Raw genomic sequence first — 22,500 nt, forward strand, 5'->3', positions numbered from 1 at the left:
TGCCAGAGGCACGCTGAGGGCCTGTGCTGCTTCTTTTAGTATCCACGGTGTGTGTGTTTAGTATCCATGTGTGTGTGTGTGTGTGTGTGTGTGTGTGTGTGTGTGTGTGTGTGTGTGTGTGTGTATGTGTGTGAGAGTGTGTGAGAGTGTGTGTGTGTGTGTGTGTGAGTGTGAGTGTGAGTGTGTGTGTGTGACGTTACGGCCAGACTCAGCCGTCAAGTTGCGGGTTGGCTACTTTCGCTAAATTACCTTAATGTGAAGAGACGTCGAGGAAATTAGCTGGTATCCGGTATGACACTTGAGATGCAACACATGGGACTCTTACTCAGGGTGAGACACTCAGGGTGAGACACTCAGGGTGAGACACTCAGGGTGAGACACTCAGGATGAGACACTCAGGGTGAGACACTCAGGGTGAGACACTCAGGGTGAGACACTCAGGGTGAGACACTCAGGGTGAGACACTCAGGATGAGACACTCAGGGTGAGACACTCAGGGTGAGACACTCAGGGTGAGACACTCAGGGTGAGACACTCAGGGTGAGACACTCAGGATGAGACACTCAGGGTGAGACACTCAGGGTGAGACACTCAGGGTGAGACACTCAGGGTGAGACACTCAGGGTGAGACACTCAGGGTGAGACACTCAGGATGAGACACTCAGGGTGAGACACTCAGGGTGAGACACTCAGGGTGAGACACTCAGGGTGAGACACTCAGGGTGAGACACTCAGGATGAGACACTCAGGGTGAGACACTCGGGGTACCACACTCAGGGTGAGACACTCAGGGTGAGACACTCAGGGTGAGACACTCGGGGTACCACACTCAGGGTGAGACACTCAGGGTGAGACACTCAGGGTGAGACACTCGGGGTACCACACTCAGGGTGAGACACTCAGGATGAGACACTCAGGGTGAGACACTCAGGGTGGCCACACTCAGGGTGCCACACTCAAGGTACTACACTCAGGGTGACACACTTAGGGGGGCCACACACTTGATATCAGACTTGGAGTGTCACACATTTCACTTCATTCCGAGCATCACACTTGGAGTCACCCTCGAGACATCCCCCTTGAGGTGTCACACATAATACCTCACACTACATGCCACACTTTGGCCGTCACACTATCACACTTAGCCGTCACACTCAGGATAAAACTACTCACCTACCGAGCCTAAATGGAAGTGTCAAATTCACCTTTCAAAACACCTGTAGAAACACCTGTACTCCTTGGATACTAAACGAGGCAGCTGCAGCATTGTGTACACCACTTTCTATACCCGAAGTTTACCTGAGAAGGTTTCCGAGACGTCTACTCCCAGAGCCCGGCCTGAGGCCAGGCTCGATGTATGATAACTTGGTCTAACAGGCTGTTGCTTGCAGCGGCCTGCAGGCCCACATATCCACTACAACCCGGTTGGTCTATAGTATTCAACTGCTCTGAACTACACTGATATGAGACACTGAACTACAGACCAGTGGCACTAAGAAGCAACCCATGCATTATACTAGAGAAATATATTATTTCTACCTATATTAGGCTCGTAGAACACCACGAGACTAATATAGAATAATTGAATTTAGTCTCAAAACATCGACATGGATGACCCGAAGAGAAATCCTGATTGCCATGTTATTTGACTGACAACAGTCAAACAGGAGAGAGAAGTGCGGGCAGACTGTGGCCTCCAGGACTGGACGCTCCCCCCACAACAACTTAGAGAAACAAGCTGATGGATCTGATTGAGAATTACGACACGTACCAGTCGTAGATGTGAGCGGAAGACTGTCGTACCTGTCAAGGCTGGTGATACTCAATAGCTGGCGTCTTAGATGTGTCGTAGAATACACGTCTCAAGGCTATGACCCCTAGGGGCCCCTGACCCCAGAGGCCTCTGACCCCAGAGGCCTCTGACCCCAGAGGCCTCTGATCCTAGAGGCCTCTGACCCCAGAGGCCTCTGACCCCAGAGGCCTCTGATCCTAGAGGCCTCTGACCCCAGAGGCCTAGCTGCTTTCTGACTGACAGACGTTCCAACAGTCTTCAGTTTCAGGGCTGATACGAGGTGATGGGGGGAGTAGCTCCCAGGAAGGAAACAAAAGGTACATGGGTGCCAGAGTGTAAGTACATGGGTACATGGGCATTGTGTACACCACTTTCTATACCCGTAGTTTACCTGAGAAGGTTCCCGAGAAGTCTACTCCCAAAGCCCGGCCTGAGGCCAGGCTCGACGTGTGATAACTTGGTCCAACAGGCTGTTGCTTGCAGCGGCCTGCAGGCCCACATATCCACTACAACCCGGTTGGTCAATAGTATTCAACTGCTCTGAACTACACTGATACATGGGGCCAGCCTGGCAGGTACATGGGGCCAGCCTGCAGGTGCATGGGGCCAGCCTGCAGGTACATGGGGTCAGCCTGCAGGTGCATGGGGCCAGCCTGCAGGTCCATGGGGTCAGCCTGCAGGTGCATGGGGCCAGCCTGCAGGTACATGGGGCCAGCCTGCAGGTGCATGGGGCCAGCCTGCAGGTACATGGGGTCAGCCTGCAGGTGCATGGGGCCAGCCTGCAGGTCCATGGGGGCCAAGAACAATCACTTGAAATAATGAATGGACTGTATTATTAATTAATTAAAGTCAGAGCCTCAAAGACCTACATTGAGGGGGTATTTCTAGAAATTCATATATATCTAGGAACCAGTGTGGTTCGCCACCAGTTCATTGCTGAGTAAATGATATAATAAATCTAAACTACTATAGATTCAAAATATGAGAACTCAAATTGTGAATATTAAAGATCATGAATTACTGAGCAACAGTCAGAGCAAAACACATTAATTACCAATCATCATTTCTGGTAATAATCTATTCAGTGTAAAGATTCTACAGGAATATATAGGAATATATAAGAATCAATAATCATATTAAATAAATTTGTACGAAAAAATGTCTTAGCTTTAAGACGATTTCTGTAACATCATTTCGTCATTCGTCCTCGTGGTCACAGGATCTCCACAAAGAAAGAACTCGAGGTGAATATCACGAATGATGAGAAACAACTTGATGACGCCTCGTATACACGCTGAAATCAGAGAAATTTAAGTAGCATTTGAATAGGCTTCGTTTTATTTTCAATATTCATGAAAACGGAGGAAATTGTCGAAATTTTACTAACGTTGTATATTGGGTATCCTCGCTATATGACGACAGACTACTCACAAATATATAATCTAGGATGATGCATCAAACGAGAAACATATACTTAACATGAGCGTATTAAATACTGAGGTCTGCCGAAACCGCGTCAGCTAGTCCCAGACGTCCACTGCTGTGTACGTGTAATTACGGGTCTTGGCTTCAATTGTTGACGCGTTATTAACTGGCTGGGCACTATAGAAACACGTGGATAAGTAATTATGAACTGTTGACTGAGTATCAACGTAATTCTTGCCGATAAATTCCCCAGTCACTACCACGTGTCTCGCCACTCTTCACGCCAGGGATACCTTCTCTCCCACAATGGCGTCGCCGCCTCCCTCAACCCGTCTCTCGCATTCACCACAGAAATTATTAATCACGAATAATTCTTTTCCTCGCAGTTATTGATGTAATACGTTAATGAGAACTGGGTTGCAATTATAGGGATTTAAATATTATCATATTCTCGTTTTATGGTGTCAAACGAGAAATTGGAGAAGATTTTATTTTCTCCAAGACATTCGTACGTAACAGAAAGGACTGCTACTACATAACAATTTTAGTTAATAACTCTCGATTTGAGATTATTTGGAGTTATATTATCCGTAAGTAATTATTACACGGAATACTGATAATTTTAGAGAACCACATTCAATTCTCTAACCCATTGGTAATAATGTGTCTAACTGGACATTATCTGACGCAATGTTGCTACTCGATGTCATGAGAATTCTAGCATTAATACGCAGATGCAATGGTTAATTTATGTTGACACTACCGTTAGTGAAATTAGTAACTACTGTAGTTAGTATATAATAATAATGATTTATTATAATACAATAGTAGTTTATTAGTGTTGGAAATTTCCAACAGGGGGCGAGGCTCGGCCAGGGGTGGACGGGGGGGGGGGCGAGGCTCGGCCAGGTGTGGGCGGGGGACGAGGGGCGAGGCTAGGCCAGGTGTGGGCGGGGGGCGAGGCTAGACCAGGTGTGGGCGGGGGGCGAGGCTGGGCCAGGGGTGGGCGGGGGCGAGGCTGGGCCAGGGGTGGGCGGGGGCGAGGCTGGGCCAGGGGGGGGCGAGGCTCGGCCAGGAGTGGGCGGGGGGCGAGGCTGGGCCAGGGGGGGGCGAGGCTCGGCCAGGTGTGTGCGGGGGGCGAGGCTCGGCCAGGGGGTGGGCGGGGGGCGAGGCTGGGCCAGGTGTGGGCGCCGGCACGCAGTCTGCCGGTCACCCAAACAACTCGACTTCCGGGAGTATTCATGATCCACTTTTCAGGCTACTGTAGTGGCCCTGGGGCCGGGGGAGTGGCCCTGGGGCCGGGGGAGTGGCCCTGGGGGCGGGGGAGAGTGACCCTGGGGGCGGGAGAGTGGCCCTGGGGCCGGGGGAGTGGCCCTGGGGGCGGGGGGGAGTTACCCTGGGGGCGGGAGAGTGGCCCTGGGGGCGGGGGAGTGGCCCTGGGGGCGGGGGAGTGGCCATGGGGCCGGGGGAGTGGCCCTGGGGGCGGGGGGGAGTGACCCTGGGGGCGGGAGAGTGGCCCTGGGGGCGGGGGAGTGGCCCTGGGGCCGGGGGAGTGGCCCTGGGGCCGGGAGAGTGGCCCTGGGGGCGGGGGGGAGTGACCCTGGGGGCGGGAGAGTGGCCCTGGGGGCGGGGGAGTGGCCCTGGGGGCGGGGGAGCGGCCCTGGGGGCGGGGGAGTGGCCATGGGGGCGGGGGGAGTGACCCTGGGGGCGGGAGAGTAGCCCTGGGGGCGGGGGAGTGGCCCTGGGGGCGGGGGAGTGGCCCTGGGGGCGGGGGGAGTGACCCTGGGGGCGGGAGAGTGGCCCTGGGGGCGGGGGAGTGGCCCTGGGGGCGGGGGAGTGGCCCTGGGGGCGGGGGAGTGGCCCTGGGGGCGGGGGGAGTGACCCTGGGGGCGGGAGAGTGGTCCTGGGGGCGGGGGAGTGGCCCTGGGGGCGGGGGAGTGGCCCTGGGGGCGGGGGGAGTGGCCCTGGGGGCGGGGGAGTGGCCCTGGGGGCGGGGGGAGTGACCCTGGGGGCGGGAGAGTGGCCCTGGGGGCGGGGGAGTGGCCCTGGGGGCGGGGGAGTGGCCCTGGGGGCGGGGGAGTGGCCCTGGGGGCGGGGGGAGTGACCCTGGGGGCGGGAGAGTGGCCCTAAGGGCCGGGGGAGTGGCCCTGGGGGCGGGGGAGTGGCCCTGGGGGCGGGGGAGTGGCCCTGGGGGCGGGGGGAGTGACCCTAGGGGCGGGAGAGTGGCCCTGGGGGCGGGGGAGTGGCCCTGGGGGCGGGGGAGTGACCCTGGGGGCGGGGGGAGTGACCCTGGGGGCGGGAGAGTGGCCCTGGGGGCGGGGGAGTGGCCCTGGGGGCGGGGGAGTGGCCCTGGGGGCGGGGGAGTGGCCCTGGGGGCGGGGGGAGTGACCCTGGGGGCGGGAGAGTGGCCCTGGGGGCGGGGGAGTGGCCCTGGGGGCGGGGGAGCGGCCCTGGGGGCGGGGGAGTGGCCATGGGGGCGGGGGGAGTGACCCTGGGGGCGGGAGAGTGGCCCTGGGGGCGGGGGAGTGGCCCTGGGGGCGGGGGAGTGGCCCTGGGGGCGGGGGAGTGGCCCTGGGGGCGGGGGAGTGGCCCTGGGGGCGGGGGGAGTGGCCCTGGGGGCGGGGGGAGTGACCCTGGGGGCGGGAGAGTGGCCCTGGGGGCGGGGGAGTGGCCCTGGGGGCGGGGGAGTGGCCCTGGGGGCGGGGGAGTGGCCCTGGGGGCGGGGGGAGTGACCCTGGGGGCGGGAGAGTGGCCCTGGGGGCGGGGGAGTGGCCCTGGGGGCGGGGGAGTGGCCCTGGGGGCGGGGGAGTGGCCCTGGGGGCGGGGGGAGTGACCCTAGGGGCGGGAGAGTGGCCCTGGGGGCGGGGGAGTGGCCCTGGGGGCGGGGGAGTGACCCTGGGGGCGGGGGGAGTGACCCTGGGGGCGGGAGAGTGGCCCTGGGGGCGGGGGAGTGGCCCTGGGGGCGGGGGAGTGGCCCTGGGGGCGGGGGAGTGGCCCTGGGGGCGGGGGGAGTGACCCTGGGGGCAGGAGAGTGGCCCTGGGGGCGGGGGAGTGGCCCTGGGGGCGGGGGAGCGGCCCTGGGGGCGGGGGAGTGGCCATGGGGGCGGGGGGAGTGACCCTGGGGGCGGGAGAGTGGCCCTGGGGGCGGGGGAGTGGCCCTGGGGGCGGGGGAGTGGCCCTGGGGGCGGGGAGTGGCCCTGGGGGCGGGGGAGTGGCCCTGGGGGCGGGGGGAGTGGCCCTGGGGGCGGGGGAGTGGCCCTGGGGGCGGGGGAGTGGCCCTGGGGGCGGGGGAGTGGCCCTGGGGGCGGGGGAGTGGCCCTGGGGGCGGGAAAATAAACATAAATATGTTTATTTCCGGTCTATGTCAGCGTTGGTGATGGAGAGGAAGGGTAGGGAGGGGGGAGGGAGGAAGGGTAGGGGGGGGAGGGAGGAAGGGTAGGGGGGAGGAATTGGAAGGGTAGGGGGGGAGGAATTTGGAAGGGTAGGGGGGGAGGAAGGGTAGGGGGGAGGGACGAAGGGTAGGGGGGGGAGGGAGGATGGTAGAGAAGGGTGGTAGGTAAGTATGAAGGAGATGAGTGAACTATGGGGAAAACTATGGACACTATGGAGGAAAAGGTAAGGTAACTATGAGGTAAAAGCGGGTCAGGATAAGGATTTGGGACGGTATGGGACGGGGAGAGAAGGAGGTGCGAAGGGGAGGAAAGAGAGCGCAAAGAGGGGCAAAAAAGGGGAGAGGACTGAGCGAAGGAGCTAAAAAAGACATGGAGAGGGGAGGCAAGAAATGGTAGAGGAGAAAGGGAGACAGGAAAGGGGAAAAAACCTCCGATATCCGTTTTTATCACCACCTACAACCATGAGAGTTGTGCCAACAACCAGGCACAACCAGTTGAGGCAGGAGTTGTTACAACACCCGTGGTGCCTGCACAATGTGCAGATACTGGCAGAGACTGTCCCGTGAGAGAGTAAGGCCAGAGCACAAGCGGCTCAGTCTTGGGTGAGAAGCCTTGCACCTTTTTGTGCAGGACTCAACAACCTGGAGTCATGCATATATATATATATATATATATATATATATATATATATATATATATATATATATATATATATATATATATATATATATATATATATATATATATACATATATATATATATATATATATATATATATATATATATATATATATATATATATATATACATTGTACCTAGTAGCTAGAACGCAGTTTTTGGCTTACTGGTAGTGCCCAGGTCGACCCGGTGGTGCCCAGGTCGACCCGGTGGTGCCCAGGTCGACCCGGTGGTGCCCAGGTCGACCCGGTGGTGCCCAGGTCGACCCGGTGGTGCCCAGGTCGACCTGGTGGTGCCCAGGTCGACCCGGTGGTGCCCAGGTCGACCCGGTGGTGCCCAGGTCGACCCGGTGGTGCCCAGGTCGACCCGGTGGAGCCCAGGTCGACCTGGTGGTGCCCAGGTCGACCCGGTGGTGCCCAGGTCGACCCGGTGGTGCCCAGGTCGACCCGGTGGTGCCCAGGTCGACCTGGTGGTGCCCAGGTCGACCTGGTGGTGCCCAGGTCGACCCGGTGGTGCCCAGGTCGACCCGGTGGTGCCCAGGTCGACCCGGTGGTGCCCAGGTCGACCCGGTGGTGCCCAGGTCGACCTGGTGGTGCCCAGGTCGACCCGGTGGTGCCCAGGTCGACCCGGTGGTGCCCAGGTCGACCCGGTGGTGCCCAGGTCGACCCGGTGGTGCCCAGGTCGACCCGGTGGTGCCCAGGTCGACCCGGTGGAGCCCAGGTCGACCTAGTGGTGCCCAGTAGACCCAGCATCATTCCACCAACAATATATCAAACAAAAATGTGACACATAAAGATACTAACTGAGAACATGTTCAGCATCCCAACAGATGTCAACACATCCCCCTTCTCTGTCTTTCTCTTTCTCTACTTCTGTCCATGTCTCTGTGTGTGTGTCAGTGTGCATGTGTCTCTCACTGTCCCTGTGTCTCATTGTCTCTGTTTCTCAATGTGTCTGTGGAAGTATATCATTGTCTGTGAATCTCTTGAGTCTGTCTCTCTGTCTCTCTCTGTCTCAGTAAGGTACCAAGAAAGGTGTACCAACAGTGAGGTACCAAGACAGTTGTACCAGTAGTAAGGTACCTAGACAATTGTACCAACAGTGAGATACCAAGACAGTTGTACCAACAGTAAGGTACCAAGACAGGTGTACCAACAGTTAGGTACCAAGACAGGTGTACCAACAGTAAGGTACCAAGACAGGTGTACCAACAGTTAGGTACCAAGACAGGTGTACTAACAGTAAGGTACCAAGACAGGTGTACCAACAGTAAGGTACCAAGACAGTTGTACCAACAGTAAGGTACCAAGACAGGTGTACCAACAGTAAGGTACCAAGACAGTTGTACCAACAGTAAGGTACCAAGACAGGTGTACCAACAGTAAGGTACCAAGACAGTTGTACCAACAGTAAGGTACCAAGACAGGTGTACCAACAGTAAGGTACCAAGACAGTTGTACCAACAGTCAGGTACCAAGACAGTTGCACCAACAGTGAGGTACCAAGACAGGTGTACCAACAGTCAGGTACCAAGACAGTTGTACCAACAGTGAGGTACCAAGACAGGTGTACCAACAGTAAGGCACCAAGACAGGTGTACCAACAGTAAGGTACTAAGACAGGTGTACCAACAGTAAGGTACTAAGACAGTTGTACCAACAGTAAGGTACCAAGACAGGTGTACCAACAGTAAGGCACCAAGACAGGTGTCCCAACAGTAAGGTACTAAGACAGTTGTACCAACAGTAAGGTACCAAGACAGTTGTACCAACAGTGAGGTACCAAGACACCAACAGTGAGGTACTGTCAGGTAGTACCAACAGTCAGAGCCCAACAACCCAACACCGGAAGCCGGAAGTAGAGCAGTATTTGTCTCTGTGTGTTGTCATGTGGAACACCAGTGTTGTGTCTGTGGGTCGAGGGAGGTACTTCCCTACCAGTACTTACCTGTCAGTCTGTCCTGAAAGCTGTGGGTGGAGGTGGCTTCCACAACTTCTGTCATATCCCAGGTCCTTGTTCTCATATCCCAGCTCCCAGTCCTCATATCCCAGCTCCTTGTCCTCATATCCCAGCTCCTTGTCCTCATATCCCAGCTCCTTGTCCTCATATCCCTGCTCCTTGTCTTCATATCCCAGCTCCTTGTCCTCATATCCCAGCTCCTTGTCCTCATATCCCAGCTCCTTGTCCTCATATCCCTGCTCCTTGTCTTCATATCCCAGCTCCTTGTCCTCATATCCCAGCTCCTTGTCCTCATATCCCAGCTCCTTGTCCTCATATCCCTGCTCCTTGTCTTCATATCCCAGCTCCTTGTCCTCATATCCCTGCTCCTTGTCTTCATATCCCAGCTCCTTGTCCTCATATCCCTGCTCCTTGTCTTCATATCCCAGCTCCTTGTCCTTATATCCCAGTGTTACGAACCCGACTCTACCATCGGAGCACAGAGCAGCGACATCAACGCCATCTATGAGTCCGCTCACGAAACCCCCACAACTTGGATGACGCCATCTAGTGGTGACAGGAATATACCGGCAAGAGGTGCTAGATTCCTGTCCTAGTCAGCTCGTGAGGTAGCTGGTGCTGACCTCTAGTGAGGTGGTGCTTAGAAAATCAGCGCCATCTAGTGAAGGAAGAGTGGTATGACTATGTCGGAGTACGTAAGTGATGTTTCCTAGTGTCCCATGTACTGACCAGTTTACTGATCAGTACTGTATCCATGGAGTCGACGTAGGGCTGCTGTGGTACGAGGAGAGTCAGTCTACCCAGGGCAGCCTAGGTCTCTCTACTCCAGTCTGCTTTACGGAAGCAGTGAGCCGCCGCCGGAGAAGAACTGTGCAGTGTTTTACTGTTTACCTGTGGAGTGGCAGTGACGGGATTCGCCGTACCCGGGACTGGCTAACAGAAGAGACGACTAAGGTGCTGAAGAGCAGAGTAACCAGCGAGTTGCATGAAGCTCTTGCCAAGGGTTCGCTACCCTTGTATTTGCACGTGAAGTGACCCAGCAGCGCGAGGCTGATGGTATCTGCCAACACCAGGCTGGACTGTGATTCACGAGGAAGCACTTAGTGAGACTGTGGTTTGGCTGGCCCGTGGCCAGGGTAGACTCGTTGTTGTTTCCCGGTACCGGCTGAGGATAGTACTATGGATGAGGAAACACGGTAGCTGACAAGACTGCATCGATTGAGCATCGAAGATACCTTATCTTATGAAAGGAAGGGAAGAGAACTATCAGGGGGGAAAGCGCCAAGCCATTACGACCATATAACACTGGGAAGGGGTCAGGATAAGGATTTGGGATGGGAAGGGGAAAAGGAATGGTGCCCAACCACTTGGATGGTCGGGGATTGAACGCCGACCTGCATGAAGCGAGACCCCTCGCTCTACCATCCAACCCAAGTGGTTGGTGAGCATCGAAGAGCGCGTAGTGTCCCATGAGAGACACTTTTGTATATATTAGGTGTAGAGATACTTCTGTTAGGACTATATACATGAGGTGATGGGAAATTAATTATATATGTGAATATACGGATAATCAATGAAGTGTAGTATTTAATGCACCCCCCCCCCCCTTTTTGTTTTACTTGCATTACCGAGCTCACTCCTTGAAAGCCACTACTAACTTGGGGCCGGATACCAGAACTTTAGTTCCACCAGCAAAGAACCCGGTTGCGACCCATTGTGGCCGTAACACCCAGCTCCTTGCCCTCATATCCCAACTCTTTGTCCTTATATCCCAGCTCCTTGTCCTAATATCCCAGCTCCTCATATCACATTAGCAGCTAAGTTAAGCTTAGGAACACACTCAAGTTAGGTTAGAGAGTTAAGTTAAGAACACACAGCGTTGTTGTCAGGGAGCTGTGTGAGTGTGTACTCGCCTAATTGTGCTTGCGGGGGTTGAGCTCTGGCTCTTTGGTCCCGCCTCTCAACGGTCAATCGACAGGTGTACAGGTTCCTGAGCCTATTGGGCTCTATCATATCTACACTTAAAGTTGTATATGGAGTCAGCCTCCACCACATCACTTCCTAATGCATTCCATTTGTCTACTACTCTGACACTGAAAAAATTCTTTCTAACATCTCTATGGCTCATTTGGCCACTCAATTTCCACCTGTGTCCCCTAGTGCGTGTGCCCCTTGTGTTAAATAGTCTGTCTTTATCTACCCTATCAATTCCTCTGAGAATCTTGAAAGTGGTGATCATGTCCCCTCTAACTTTTCTGTCTCCCAGTGACGTGAGGTTTAATTCCCGTAGTCTCTCCTCGTAGCTCATACCCCTCAGTTCGGGTACTAGTCTGGTGGCAAACCTTTGAACCTTTTCAAGTTTAGTCTTATACTTGACTAGATGTGTGTGTGTGTGTGTGTGTGTGTGTGAGTGTGTGTGATACAAGAGGTACTGATAATTCCTATATAACCTACAATGTGTGTCTTCTAGGGCGGCTTGATGCTACTAATTACTCACTCCGGGTCGAGATGTACGCCTCGTTGACAGGTAGTTGGTGCTTAACTACTCTGAAATCTTACGAACAAGGTCATCGGCGCCTCGAAGGTAATTAGAGAGGCAGAGAGAGCATGGGAGAAGGGAGAAGGGAGAGAGAGAGAGAGAGAGAAACAGAAACAAGGAGAGATGGGAGTGGAAGGACAAAAGGAAGAGAGAAGTTAAGGGAATGAGAATAGGAAGGAAGAGAAGAAAATAGCATGGCGTGTCAAGAGTGAGAGATGAATGAGAGTAGTGAGAGAGGAATACAGACTAAGAATGATAAGCAAGTATAAATGAGACATGAGAAGGATAGGAGAGATAGTGTGAGAATACAAGCGAACGAAAATATGTCAGAGAGGGAGAGAAGGATAGTTGTAGAGAGGGAGGATGAGACACGGAAGAAGGCATTTGTGTGAGAGGGAGAGAGAGAGAAGGGAGGGAAGGAGAGAGGGAGGGAAGAGGGAGGGCGGGAGGGTTGTGATCGATCTATCCAGCCGTGACCACCAACAGCAACGAGAGTTCTACCGCAAACCTGCACCCCTCTGACCTGCACCCCCCTGACCTGCACCCCCCCTGACCTGCACCACCCTGACCTGCACCACCCTGACCTGCACCACCCTGACCTGCACTACCCTGACCTGCACCACCCTGACCTGCACCACCCTGACCTGCACTACCCTGACTTGCACTACCCTGACCTGCACCCCCCTGACCTGCACTACCCTGACCTGCACCACCCTGACCTGCACTACCCTGACCTGCACCACCCTGACCTGCACTACCCTGACCTGCACTACCCTGACCTGCACCACCCTGACCTGCACCACCCTGACCTGCACCCCCCTGACCTGCACCACCCTGACCTGCACCACCCTGACCTGCACCCCCCTGACCTGCACCACCCTGACCTGCACCCCCCTGACCTGCACCACCCTGACCAGCACCACCCTGACCTGCACCACCCTGACCTGCACCCCCCTGACCTGCACCACCCTGACCTGCACTACCCTGGCCTGCACTACCCTGACCTGCACTACCCTGACCTGCACTACCCTGACCTGCACCAGCCTGCCCTGCACCCCCCTGACCTGCACCCCCCTGACCTGCACCCCCCTGACCTGCACCCCCCTGACCTGCACCACCCTGACCTGCACCACCCTGACCTGCACCACCCTGCCATGCACCACCCTGACCTGCACCACCCTGACCTGCACCCCCCTGACCTGCACCACCCTGACCTGCACCACCCTAACCTGCACTACCCTGACCTGCACCACCCTGACCTGCACCCCCCTGACCTGCACCCCCCTGACCTGCACCCCCCTGACCTGCACCACCCTGACCTGCACTACCCTGACCTGCACTACCCTGACCTGCACCACCCTGACCTGCACCCCCCTGACCTGCACCCCCCTGACCTGCACCACCCTGACCTGCACCACCCTGACCTGCACCACCCTGACCTGCACCCCCCTGACCTGCACCACCCTGACCTGCACCACCCTGACCTGCACCCCCCTGACCTGCACCCCCCTGACCTGCACCCCCCTGACCTGCACCACCCTGACCTGCACCACCCTGCCCTGCACCACCCTGACCTGCACCCCCCTGACCTGCACCACCCTGACCTGCACCCCCCTGACCTGCACCCCCCTGACCTGCACCACCCTGACCTGCACCCCCTGACCTTGCACCCCCTGACCTGCACCCCCCTGACCTGCACCCCCGTGACCTGCACCCCCGTGACCTGCACCCCCCTGACCTGCACCCCCCTGACCTGCACCCCCCTGACCTGCACCCCCTGCCCTGCACAGACTGCACAACTATGACCTGTATCACTACGACCTGCAGTACTACTACGACCTACATCGCTACCTGTGCCACACGCACAACCACGACCTACACTTCAAGCCTCTGTTCATACTACCTAGAACATACAGTGGCACCTATGCCGATTTAAATTTGACTTTCTCGCTGCCTCTGAGGATGCTGAAGAGAGCTTCAGCGAACCGCGTCCTACGGCACCATGGGGAGTAGAAGAACTCCCACAACCCCATCAAGCAGGTATCAAGCAGGGTCACGCCAAATAAAACTGCAAAATGAACTTTGTGAAGTTTATTTTTCAACTTGTTTTTTAAGTGATGAACTTAAATATAGAGGATGATTTGTGCTGGAATGACTGATGTGGTAAGCCTGGTGGAATGATAAGTTTCATATAATTATCACGATGCACTTTTTATAATATGAGACAACTAGTTACATACCAATATTGGATCGGGGTTGCCATAAGTGTCATGAGTGCCACGGAACAAGGCACCTGTGGGATCCCCACAAGGAATCTGGCAACATCTCATGAACTGCTTTAATGTACTTTTTTCTTTAAAAAACAAAACAAAAACAAAAATTACCAACTGTTGTTTGCAAACTTTACAAAAAATAAAGTTTGCCTGTAATTTTGTTTGCCAAACTTGTTTCTACTACTACTTTTTTTTCCCCACACCACACACACACACACACACACCAGGAAGCAGCCCGTGACAGCTGACTAACTCCCAGGTACCTATTTACTGCTAGGTAACAAGAGCATAGGGTGAAATAAATTCTGCCCATCGTTTCTCGTCGGCGCCCGGGATCGAACCCGGGACCACAGGATCACGTGTCCTGCGTGCTGTCCGTGTGTGTGTGTGTGTGTGTGTGTGTGTGTGTACGAAGAGAGACTGAAGGAACTAATCCTGACAACGTTAGAAAGGAGGGAGAGAGGGGACATGATACAGACGTATAAAATACTTATAGGGATTGACTGGGGCGGAAGCAGAGACAATCTTAAAGCATATCCAGAGAACACGGGGGCGCGGGTGGCAGCTGGAGACTCAGGTGAGTCACAGATTTTGGAAAGTTTTCCTTTAGCGTGAGGTTACTGCATGCGCGCTAAGCAGACACCAGGACGCTCAGCAGACACCAGGGACGCCCAGCAGACACCAGGGACGCCCAGCAGACAACTGGGACGCCCAGCAGACTACAGGGACGCCCTGCAGACTACAGGGACGCCCAGCAGACTACAGGGACGCCCTGCAGACTACAGGGACGCCCAGCAGACTACAGGGACGCCCAGCAGACAACAGGGGACGCCCAGCAGACAACAGTGACGCCCTAGCAGACACCAGGGACGCCCAGCAGACAACTGGGACGCCCAGCAGACTACAGGGACGCCCTGCAGACTACAGGGACGCCCAGCAGACTACAGGGACGCCCTGCAGACTACAGGGACGCCCAGCAGACTACAGGGACGCCCAGCAGACAACAGGGGACGCCCAGCAGACAACAGTGACGCCCAGCAGACAACAGGGACGCCCAGCAGACACCAGGGACGCCCAGCAGACTACAGGGACGCCCAGCAGACACCAGGGACGCCCAGCAGACTACAGGGACGCCCAGCAGACTACATGGACGCCCAGCAGACTACAGGGACGCCCAGCAGACAATAGGGACGCCCAGCAGACAAGAGAGCCGCCCAGCAGACAAGAGAGCCGCCCAGCAGACAAGAGAGACGCCCAGCAGACAACAGGGACGCCCAGCAGACAAGAGAGACGCCCAGCAGACAACAGGGACGCCCAGCAGACAAGAGAGACGCTCACCAAATAACAGGGACGCCCAGCAGACAACAGGGATGCCCAGCAGACAACATGGACGCCCAGGAGACAACATGGACGCCCAGCAGACAACAGGGACGCCCAGCAGACAACAGGGACGCCCAGCAGACAACAGGGATGCCCAGCAGACAACATGGACGCCCAGCAGACAACAGGGACGCCCAGTAGACAACAGGGACGCCCAGCAGACAACAGGGACGCCCAGCAGACAACAGGGACGCCCAGCAGACAACAAGGACGCCCCAGCAGACAACAAGGACGCCCAGCAGACAACAGGGACGCCCAGCAGACAACAAGGACGCCCAGCAGACAACAGGGACGCCCAGTAGACAACAGGGACACCCAGCAGACAACAAGGACGCCCAGCAGACAACAAGGACGCCCCAGCAGACAACAGTGACGCCCCAGCAGACAGCAGGGACGCCCAGCAGACAGCAGGGACGCCCAGCAGACAACAAGGACGCCCAGCAGACAACAAGGACGCCCAGCAGACAACAGGGACGCCCCAGCAGACAACAGGGACGCCCAGCAGACAGCAGGGACGCCCAGCAGACAACAAGGACGCCCAGCAGACAACACAAGAAGGACGCCCAGCAGACAACAAGGACGCCCAGCAGACAGCAGGGACGCCCAGCAGACAACAAGGACGTCCCAGCAGACAACAAGGACGCCCCAGCAGACAACAGGGACGCCCAGCAGACAACAAGGACGCCCCAGCAGACAACAAGGACGCCCCAGCAGACAACAGGGACGCCCAGCAGACAACAAGGACGCCCCAGCAGACAACAAGGACGCCCCAGCAGACAACAGGGACGCCCCAGCAGACAACAAGGACGCCCCAGCAGACAACAAGGACGCCCCAGCAGACAACAGGGACGCCCAGCAGACAACAAGGACGCCCCAGCAGACAACAAGGACGCCCCAGCAGACAACAGGGACGCCCAGCAGACAGGGTGTCGTGTGCTGCGGTCGCTACAAACGTGTTCATTAATTACGGGTGTCGTGGCCCACCTCCTGGTCTTACACGTTCCCTCCCCCCCCCCAGCATCCCTCCCTCATCTCCCACCCGCAGCATCCCTGCCTCATCTCCCCCCAGCTTCCCTCCCTCATCTCCCACCCGCAGCTTCCCTCCCTTATCTCCCACCCGCAGCATCCCTCCCTCATCTCCCACCCCCAGCATCCCTCCCTCATCTCCCCCCCACCCAGCATCCCTCCCTCATCTCCCCCCCAGCATCCCTCCCTCATCTCCCACCCCAGCATCCCTCCCTCATTCTCCCACCCCAGCATCCCTCCCTCATCTCCCACCCCAGCATCCCTCCCTCATCTCCCACCCCAGCATCCAGAAGAAGCCATACACAATACGATAACGAACAAAAATCTAATCCATCTGGGCCCTGACTTCATAGCGGCATCCCAGGTATTATCAACCAACCACAACGTGCTAAACACTCTCATTAACAGTCACTTGGCAACGTGTACCTATCATTGATACTGATTTTATCAACCAACCCAATGACAAAATAAAGTAAAATTTACCTTACGCAAAGTAAGACCACTCAGTGGTGTCTTACCTGACCGCTGGACACAGGGACTCATAATACCCATACCCAAGCCTAATTCACAAAAATTCAGACCCATTTCTCTGACGTCGTGCATGTGTAAAGTTCTTGAGAGAATTATTCTCGACAGACTAATGTTTCAAATCAAGCCCCACCTTGCCCCTAACCTGTATGGTTTCCTTCCTGGAAGAAGCACACAAACTTGCTTTGCTGAGTATTTTATCAGAGGGGGACCAAACTCTCAGGAGGCATTTATTGATCTCCAAACTGCTTTTGATACAGCAAATAGGGAAATAATCTTAGAACAACTAGCTTCTTTTGGAGTTAAGGGAAGACTGTTGAAATGGCTCAGGGGTTACCTGAGTAACAGAACCGCCTCAGTCTTTTTCAAAGGGGTCAAAAGTAAACTTTGTGCACCCTTTGAGTTGGGTACACCCCAGGGTGGAGTGCTAAGTCCTACACTGTTTAGTGTTCTAATGCACAAATTAACAATTGATATTCCCACACTACCTGACGAAGTCGCCATCTGCTGTGCCGATGACATATGCATTGTTGCAAATACCCAAACTAGACTGCAAGCTCTACTTGATACACTCGCTGCTAAAAGCATTGAATGTGGTCTTGTTATCTCTATAACTAAATCCAGAGTTCTCCATCCCCAAGAGAAAACTCAGATCCCTATAACTTTCAAGGTCAACAACCAGAACATTGAAACGTGTAGGCAGCACAAATACCTTGGAGTTGGTATTAACAATGACATTGTAAATGATCTACACCGTAGGTTAAAAGAAAGACTAAAACCATTGACTATTCTATATGATGTTTGTTAGATCTCTCGTTGATTATAATGCTCTGCACTTAATTAATTTCCCCTTCCTCTGTGTTGGACAAACTTGAAGTAGTACAGAATGAAGCCATGAGGATAATTCTTGGTGCTCCAAGATGCACAAGAATCATCAACATGAGGGAAGAACTGAAGCTTCCAACCATACTAGAGAGAATCATGCAAGTCAACACTACCTTTTGCCTTAAAGTCATGAGAGACCCTACATCTCCTGTATTGCTCAGAGACAAATTATTTAGTGCTGTTAACACCCTATTGACTGGTGCCGACATACCAACTCACTCCTTTTATGATAAATGGCCGAGCAAAAATGCTTACTATCTCATCAAACTCAAGAATCCTTTTAAGTGCAATCTACCTGTCTCTGATATTCCTCTTTATCTGTACCCCACCATTCAAGTATCATACACTACCTGTCATCAAGAAAGATAATGAGAATCTTACTCTTCTCAAGGCTGTCACACTCGAAACAGTTGCCTCCTCCGTCGAAAATTTAAGATCTCACGAGCACTGTGTCTACACCGACGGTCCTGTGTCTACACGGACTGCAGCAGCATGTAGGTTTTATAGAAACAATATTTGCACAAAGACTGTCAGTGTCACGTTAAACAACTGGCTGACCTCCACACAAGCAGAACCAGCAGCATTACACTTAGCAACCAGTACATTAAAAACATTGGAGGAGGAATAATATTTTGTGATTCAAAGTCTGCTCTTCAAGCAATCGAAAACTTCTGGAAGATCGACAGCAAGAACCTCATACTAACAATTATAAATGACCCAATCGCTGCACAGAGTAAAAGGTTTCGGATCTCTTTTGTTTAGATAACTTCACACATAAATATAACCCATCATAATGAGACAGACATTGCAGCCAAATTAGCGTGTAACAAGGATGAAGCTGAATTAGATCTAGGTATTCCCATCTCGGCTGTCAAAACTATATCGGTCCAAACACTCAGGTCTGATAAAGGAAAGAAATTACTGACTCCCAACGACCTGAAAGTACTAGTATAAAAAGCTACGATTTGTTCAGATCTGAAACCTACATCTATGGGCAGCACAAAACGTCCACCAGACTGTGCGACACAGTGGTTGCCAGGATCAGGTTGGGTTACCGTTACCTGTGGTAGGTGGCTACAGGTGACGGGTCTCCCAATTACCCTCAGCACCTTGTCCTCATACCCCACCTCCTTGTCCTCATACCCCAGCACCTTGTCTTCATACCCCAGCACCTTGTCCTCATACCCCAGCTCCTGGTCCTCATACCCCAGCACCTTGTCTTCATACCCCTGCTCCTTGTTTTCATACCCCAGCACCTTGTCCTCATACCCCAGCTCCTGGTCCTCATATCCCAGCTCATTGTCCTCATATTCCAGCACCTTGTCCTCATACCCCAGCTCCTGGTTCTCATACCCCAGCAACTTGTCCTCATACCCCATCACCTTGTCCTCATACCCCCAGCTCCTGGTCCTCATATCCCAGCTCCTTGTCTTCATACCCCAGTACCTGGTCCTCATACCCCAGCACCTTGTCCTCATACCCCAGCACCTTGTCCTCATACCCCAGCTCCTTGTCCTCATATCCCAGCTCCTTGTCTTCATACCCCAGCACCTGGTCCTCATACCCCAGCACCTTGTCCTCATACCCCAGCTCCTTGTCCTCATACCCCAGCTCCTTGTCCTCATACCCCAGCACCTTGTCCTCACATCCCAGCTTTGTCGCCCCATAATTTCCTTGTCGCGTTCTACAAGCTTCTGAGTTTAATGTCTACTTGTAAACACGGTTAATATGTTATTGTTCAACTTGTGAAGCCACTGTTCACATGAACACATTATGACCGTGTTCTCTGGCCGTGAGGTGAACGTGTTCACACCACAAGCTGTTCTTGGCTTGTGTCTGCGAATGGGAGGTACTGACAGCTATACTAAGGCTCTCTATATTATAACCCACTGTTCTCTATATTAGAGAACAGTGGGTTATAAGGGGCTATAGGGTGGGTCGGGAACGTGGGGTGACACAGTGCCATATGACACGGGGGAGTGACACTCTCCCCTCAGCGGAGTGTCAAGTGCCAGGCGCGGCGCTCCACCTAGAGGATAAAAAAATACAAAAAGCGCATCATAAGACAGATGTTGGGTTCTGTTTTTGGTATTTCCGCTGTGTTTGTGTGTGTTTGTGTGTGTGTTGTGTGTGTGGGTGTTTGTGTGTTTGTGTGTTTGTGTGTGTGTGTGTGTTTGTGTGTTTGTGTGTGTGTGTTTGTGTGTGAGTGTGTGTTTGTGTGTGTGGGTGTTTGTGTGTTTGTGTGTTTGTGTGTGTGTGTGTGTTTGTGTGTTTGTGTGTGTGTGTTTGTGTGTGTGTGTTTGTGTGTGTGTGTTTGTGTGTTTGTGTGTGTGTGTTTGTGTGTTTGTGTGTGTGTGTTTGTGTGTGTGTGTTTGTGTGTTTGTGTGTGTGTGTTTGTGTGTGTGTGTTTGTGTGTGTGTGTTTGTGTGTTTGTGTGTGTGTGTTTGTGTGTGTGTGTTTGTGTGTGTGTGTTTGTGTGTTTGTGTGTGTTTGTGTGTGTGTGTTTGTGTGTGTGTGTGTTTCTGGGTGTGTGTTTGTGTGTGTTTGTGGGTGTGTGTTTGTGTGTGTGTTTGTGTGTTTGTGTGTGTGTGTTTGTGTGTGTTTGTGGGTGTGTGTTTGTGTGTGTGTGTTTGTGGGTGTGTGTTTGTATGTGTGTTTGTGGGTGTGTGTTTGTGTGTGTGTGTTTGTGGGTGTGTGTTTGTGTGTGTGTGTTTGTGGGTGTGTGTTTGTGTGTTTGTGTTTGTGTGTGTGTGTGTACTCACCTATATGTACTCACCTATATGTGCTTGCAGGATCGAGCATTGACTCTTGGATCCCGCCTTTCGAGCATCGGTTGTTTACAGCAATGACTCCTGTCCCATTTCCCTATCATACCTGGTTTTAAAATTATGAATAGTATTTGCTTCCACAACCTGTTCCTGAAGTGCATTCCATTTCCCCACTACTCTCACGCTAAAAGAAAACTTCCTAACATCTCTGTGACTCATCTGAGTTTCAAGCTTCCATCCATGTCCTCTCGTTCTGTTACTATTCCGTGTGAACATTTCGTCTATGTCCACTCTGTCAATTCCTCTGAGTATCTTATACGTTCCTATCATGTCCCCCCTCTCCCTTCTTCTTTCTAGTGTCGTAAGGCACAGTTCCCTCAGGCGCTCTTCATACCCCATCCCTCGTAGCTCTGGGACGAGTCTCGTTGCAAACCTCTGAACCTTTTCCAGTTTCATTATATGCTTCTTCAGATGGGGACTCCATGATGAGGCGGCATACTCTAAGACTGGCCTTACGTAGGCAGTGTAAAGCGCCCTAAATGCCTCCTTACTTAGGTTTCTGAATGATGTTCTAACTTTTGCCAGTGTAGAGTACGCTGCTGTCGTTATCCTATTAATATGTGCCTCAGGAGATAGATTAGGTGTTACGTCCACCCCCAGGTCTCTTTCACGCGTCGTTACAGGTAGGCTGTTCCCCTTCATTGTGTACTGTCCCTTTGGTCTCCTATCTCCTAGTCCCATTTCCATAACTTTACATTTGCATCGTGTTGAATTCTAGTAGCCATTTCTCTGACCATCTCTGCAATCTGTTCAGGTCCTCTTGGAGGATCCTGCAATCCTCATCTGTCACAACTCTTCTCATCAACTTTGCATCATCCGCAAACATCGACATGTAGGACTCTACGCCTGTAAACATGTCGTTAACATATACAAGAAATAGAATTGGTCCCAGCACCGATCCTTGTGGTACTCCACTTGTTACTGTTCGCCAGTCCGACTTCTCGCCCCTTACCGTAACTCTTTGGCTCCTTCCTGTTAGGTAGTTCCTTATCCATTCTAGGACCTTTCCCCCCAACCCCCGCCTGCCTCTCGAGCTTGAACAGCAGTCTCATGTGCGGTACTGTATCAAAGGCTTTTTGGCAGTCCAGAAATATGCAGTCTGCCCAACCATCTCTGTCCTGTCTTATCCTCGTTATTTTATCATAGAATTCCAGAAGGTTTGTTAGGCACGATTTCCCTGTCCAGAACCCATGTTGATGTTTGTTCACAAACCTAATGTTCTCCAGGTGTGCAACCAGTCGTAGCCTAATTATTCTTTCCAGTATTTTACAGGGGATGCTTGTCAGTGATACAGGTCTGTAGTTAAGTGCCTCCTCCCTATCTCCTTTCTTGAAGATCGGCACGACATTTGCCTTCTTCCAGCAACTGGGCAATTCTCCTGACATAAGTGACTCATTAAAGATCATTGCCAGAGGCACGCTGAGGGCCTGTGCTGCTTCTTTTAGTATCCACGGTGATACTTTGTCTGGTCCAACTGCTTTAGTTGCATCTAGAGTTGTCAACTGTTTCATTACCTCCTCTGCTGTCACCTCTATATCTGATAGTCTTTCATCTAGGGATAACCCCTTCCAACAATGGGAGCTGCTCAGGCTTGGTAGTGAACACTCCATGGAAACTGGCATTCAGTGCCTCGCAGATTTCCTTGTCACTTTCAGTATATGCCCCCTCTGTCTTCCTTAGTCTAGTCACTTGGTCGTTCACCGACATTTTTCTTCTTATATGACTGTGTAGTAACTTAGGTTGTTTTTTCGCTTTGATTGCAATATCGTTCTCATAGTCCCTTTCCGATGTTCG

The 22,500-nt window shown here is 53.4% G+C and overlaps 2 protein-coding genes across 2 annotated transcripts in view; both read left to right on the forward strand.

The window, feature by feature from the left end:
• The first annotated feature begins 6,799 nt into the window (after window positions 1-6,799).
• Window positions 6,800-15,404, forward strand: LOC138366121 (circumsporozoite protein-like). Its single transcript, XM_069326860.1, has 2 exons — window positions 6,800-6,832; window positions 14,670-15,404. Exons 1-2 carry the CDS (start codon window positions 6,800-6,802, stop codon window positions 15,402-15,404), a joined length of 768 nt encoding a protein of 255 aa, XP_069182961.1.
• A 61-nt stretch (window positions 15,405-15,465) lies between these two features.
• Window positions 15,466-22,500, forward strand: part of LOC123754633 (serine/arginine repetitive matrix protein 1-like) — an 11,277-nt gene continuing 4,242 nt past the window's right edge. The window contains exons 1-4 of the mRNA XM_069326861.1: window positions 15,466-15,737; window positions 15,824-16,370; window positions 18,216-18,372; window positions 18,690-18,820. Coding sequence (XP_069182962.1) covers window positions 15,466-15,737; window positions 15,824-16,370; window positions 18,216-18,372; window positions 18,690-18,820 — 1,107 coding nt within the window. The remainder of the gene's footprint in view (window positions 15,738-15,823; window positions 16,371-18,215; window positions 18,373-18,689; window positions 18,821-22,500) is intronic.

This window comes from Procambarus clarkii, chromosome 18 (genome assembly GCF_040958095.1).
Source record: "Procambarus clarkii isolate CNS0578487 chromosome 18, FALCON_Pclarkii_2.0, whole genome shotgun sequence".
NCBI classification, from domain to species: domain Eukaryota; kingdom Metazoa; phylum Arthropoda; class Malacostraca; order Decapoda; family Cambaridae; genus Procambarus; species Procambarus clarkii.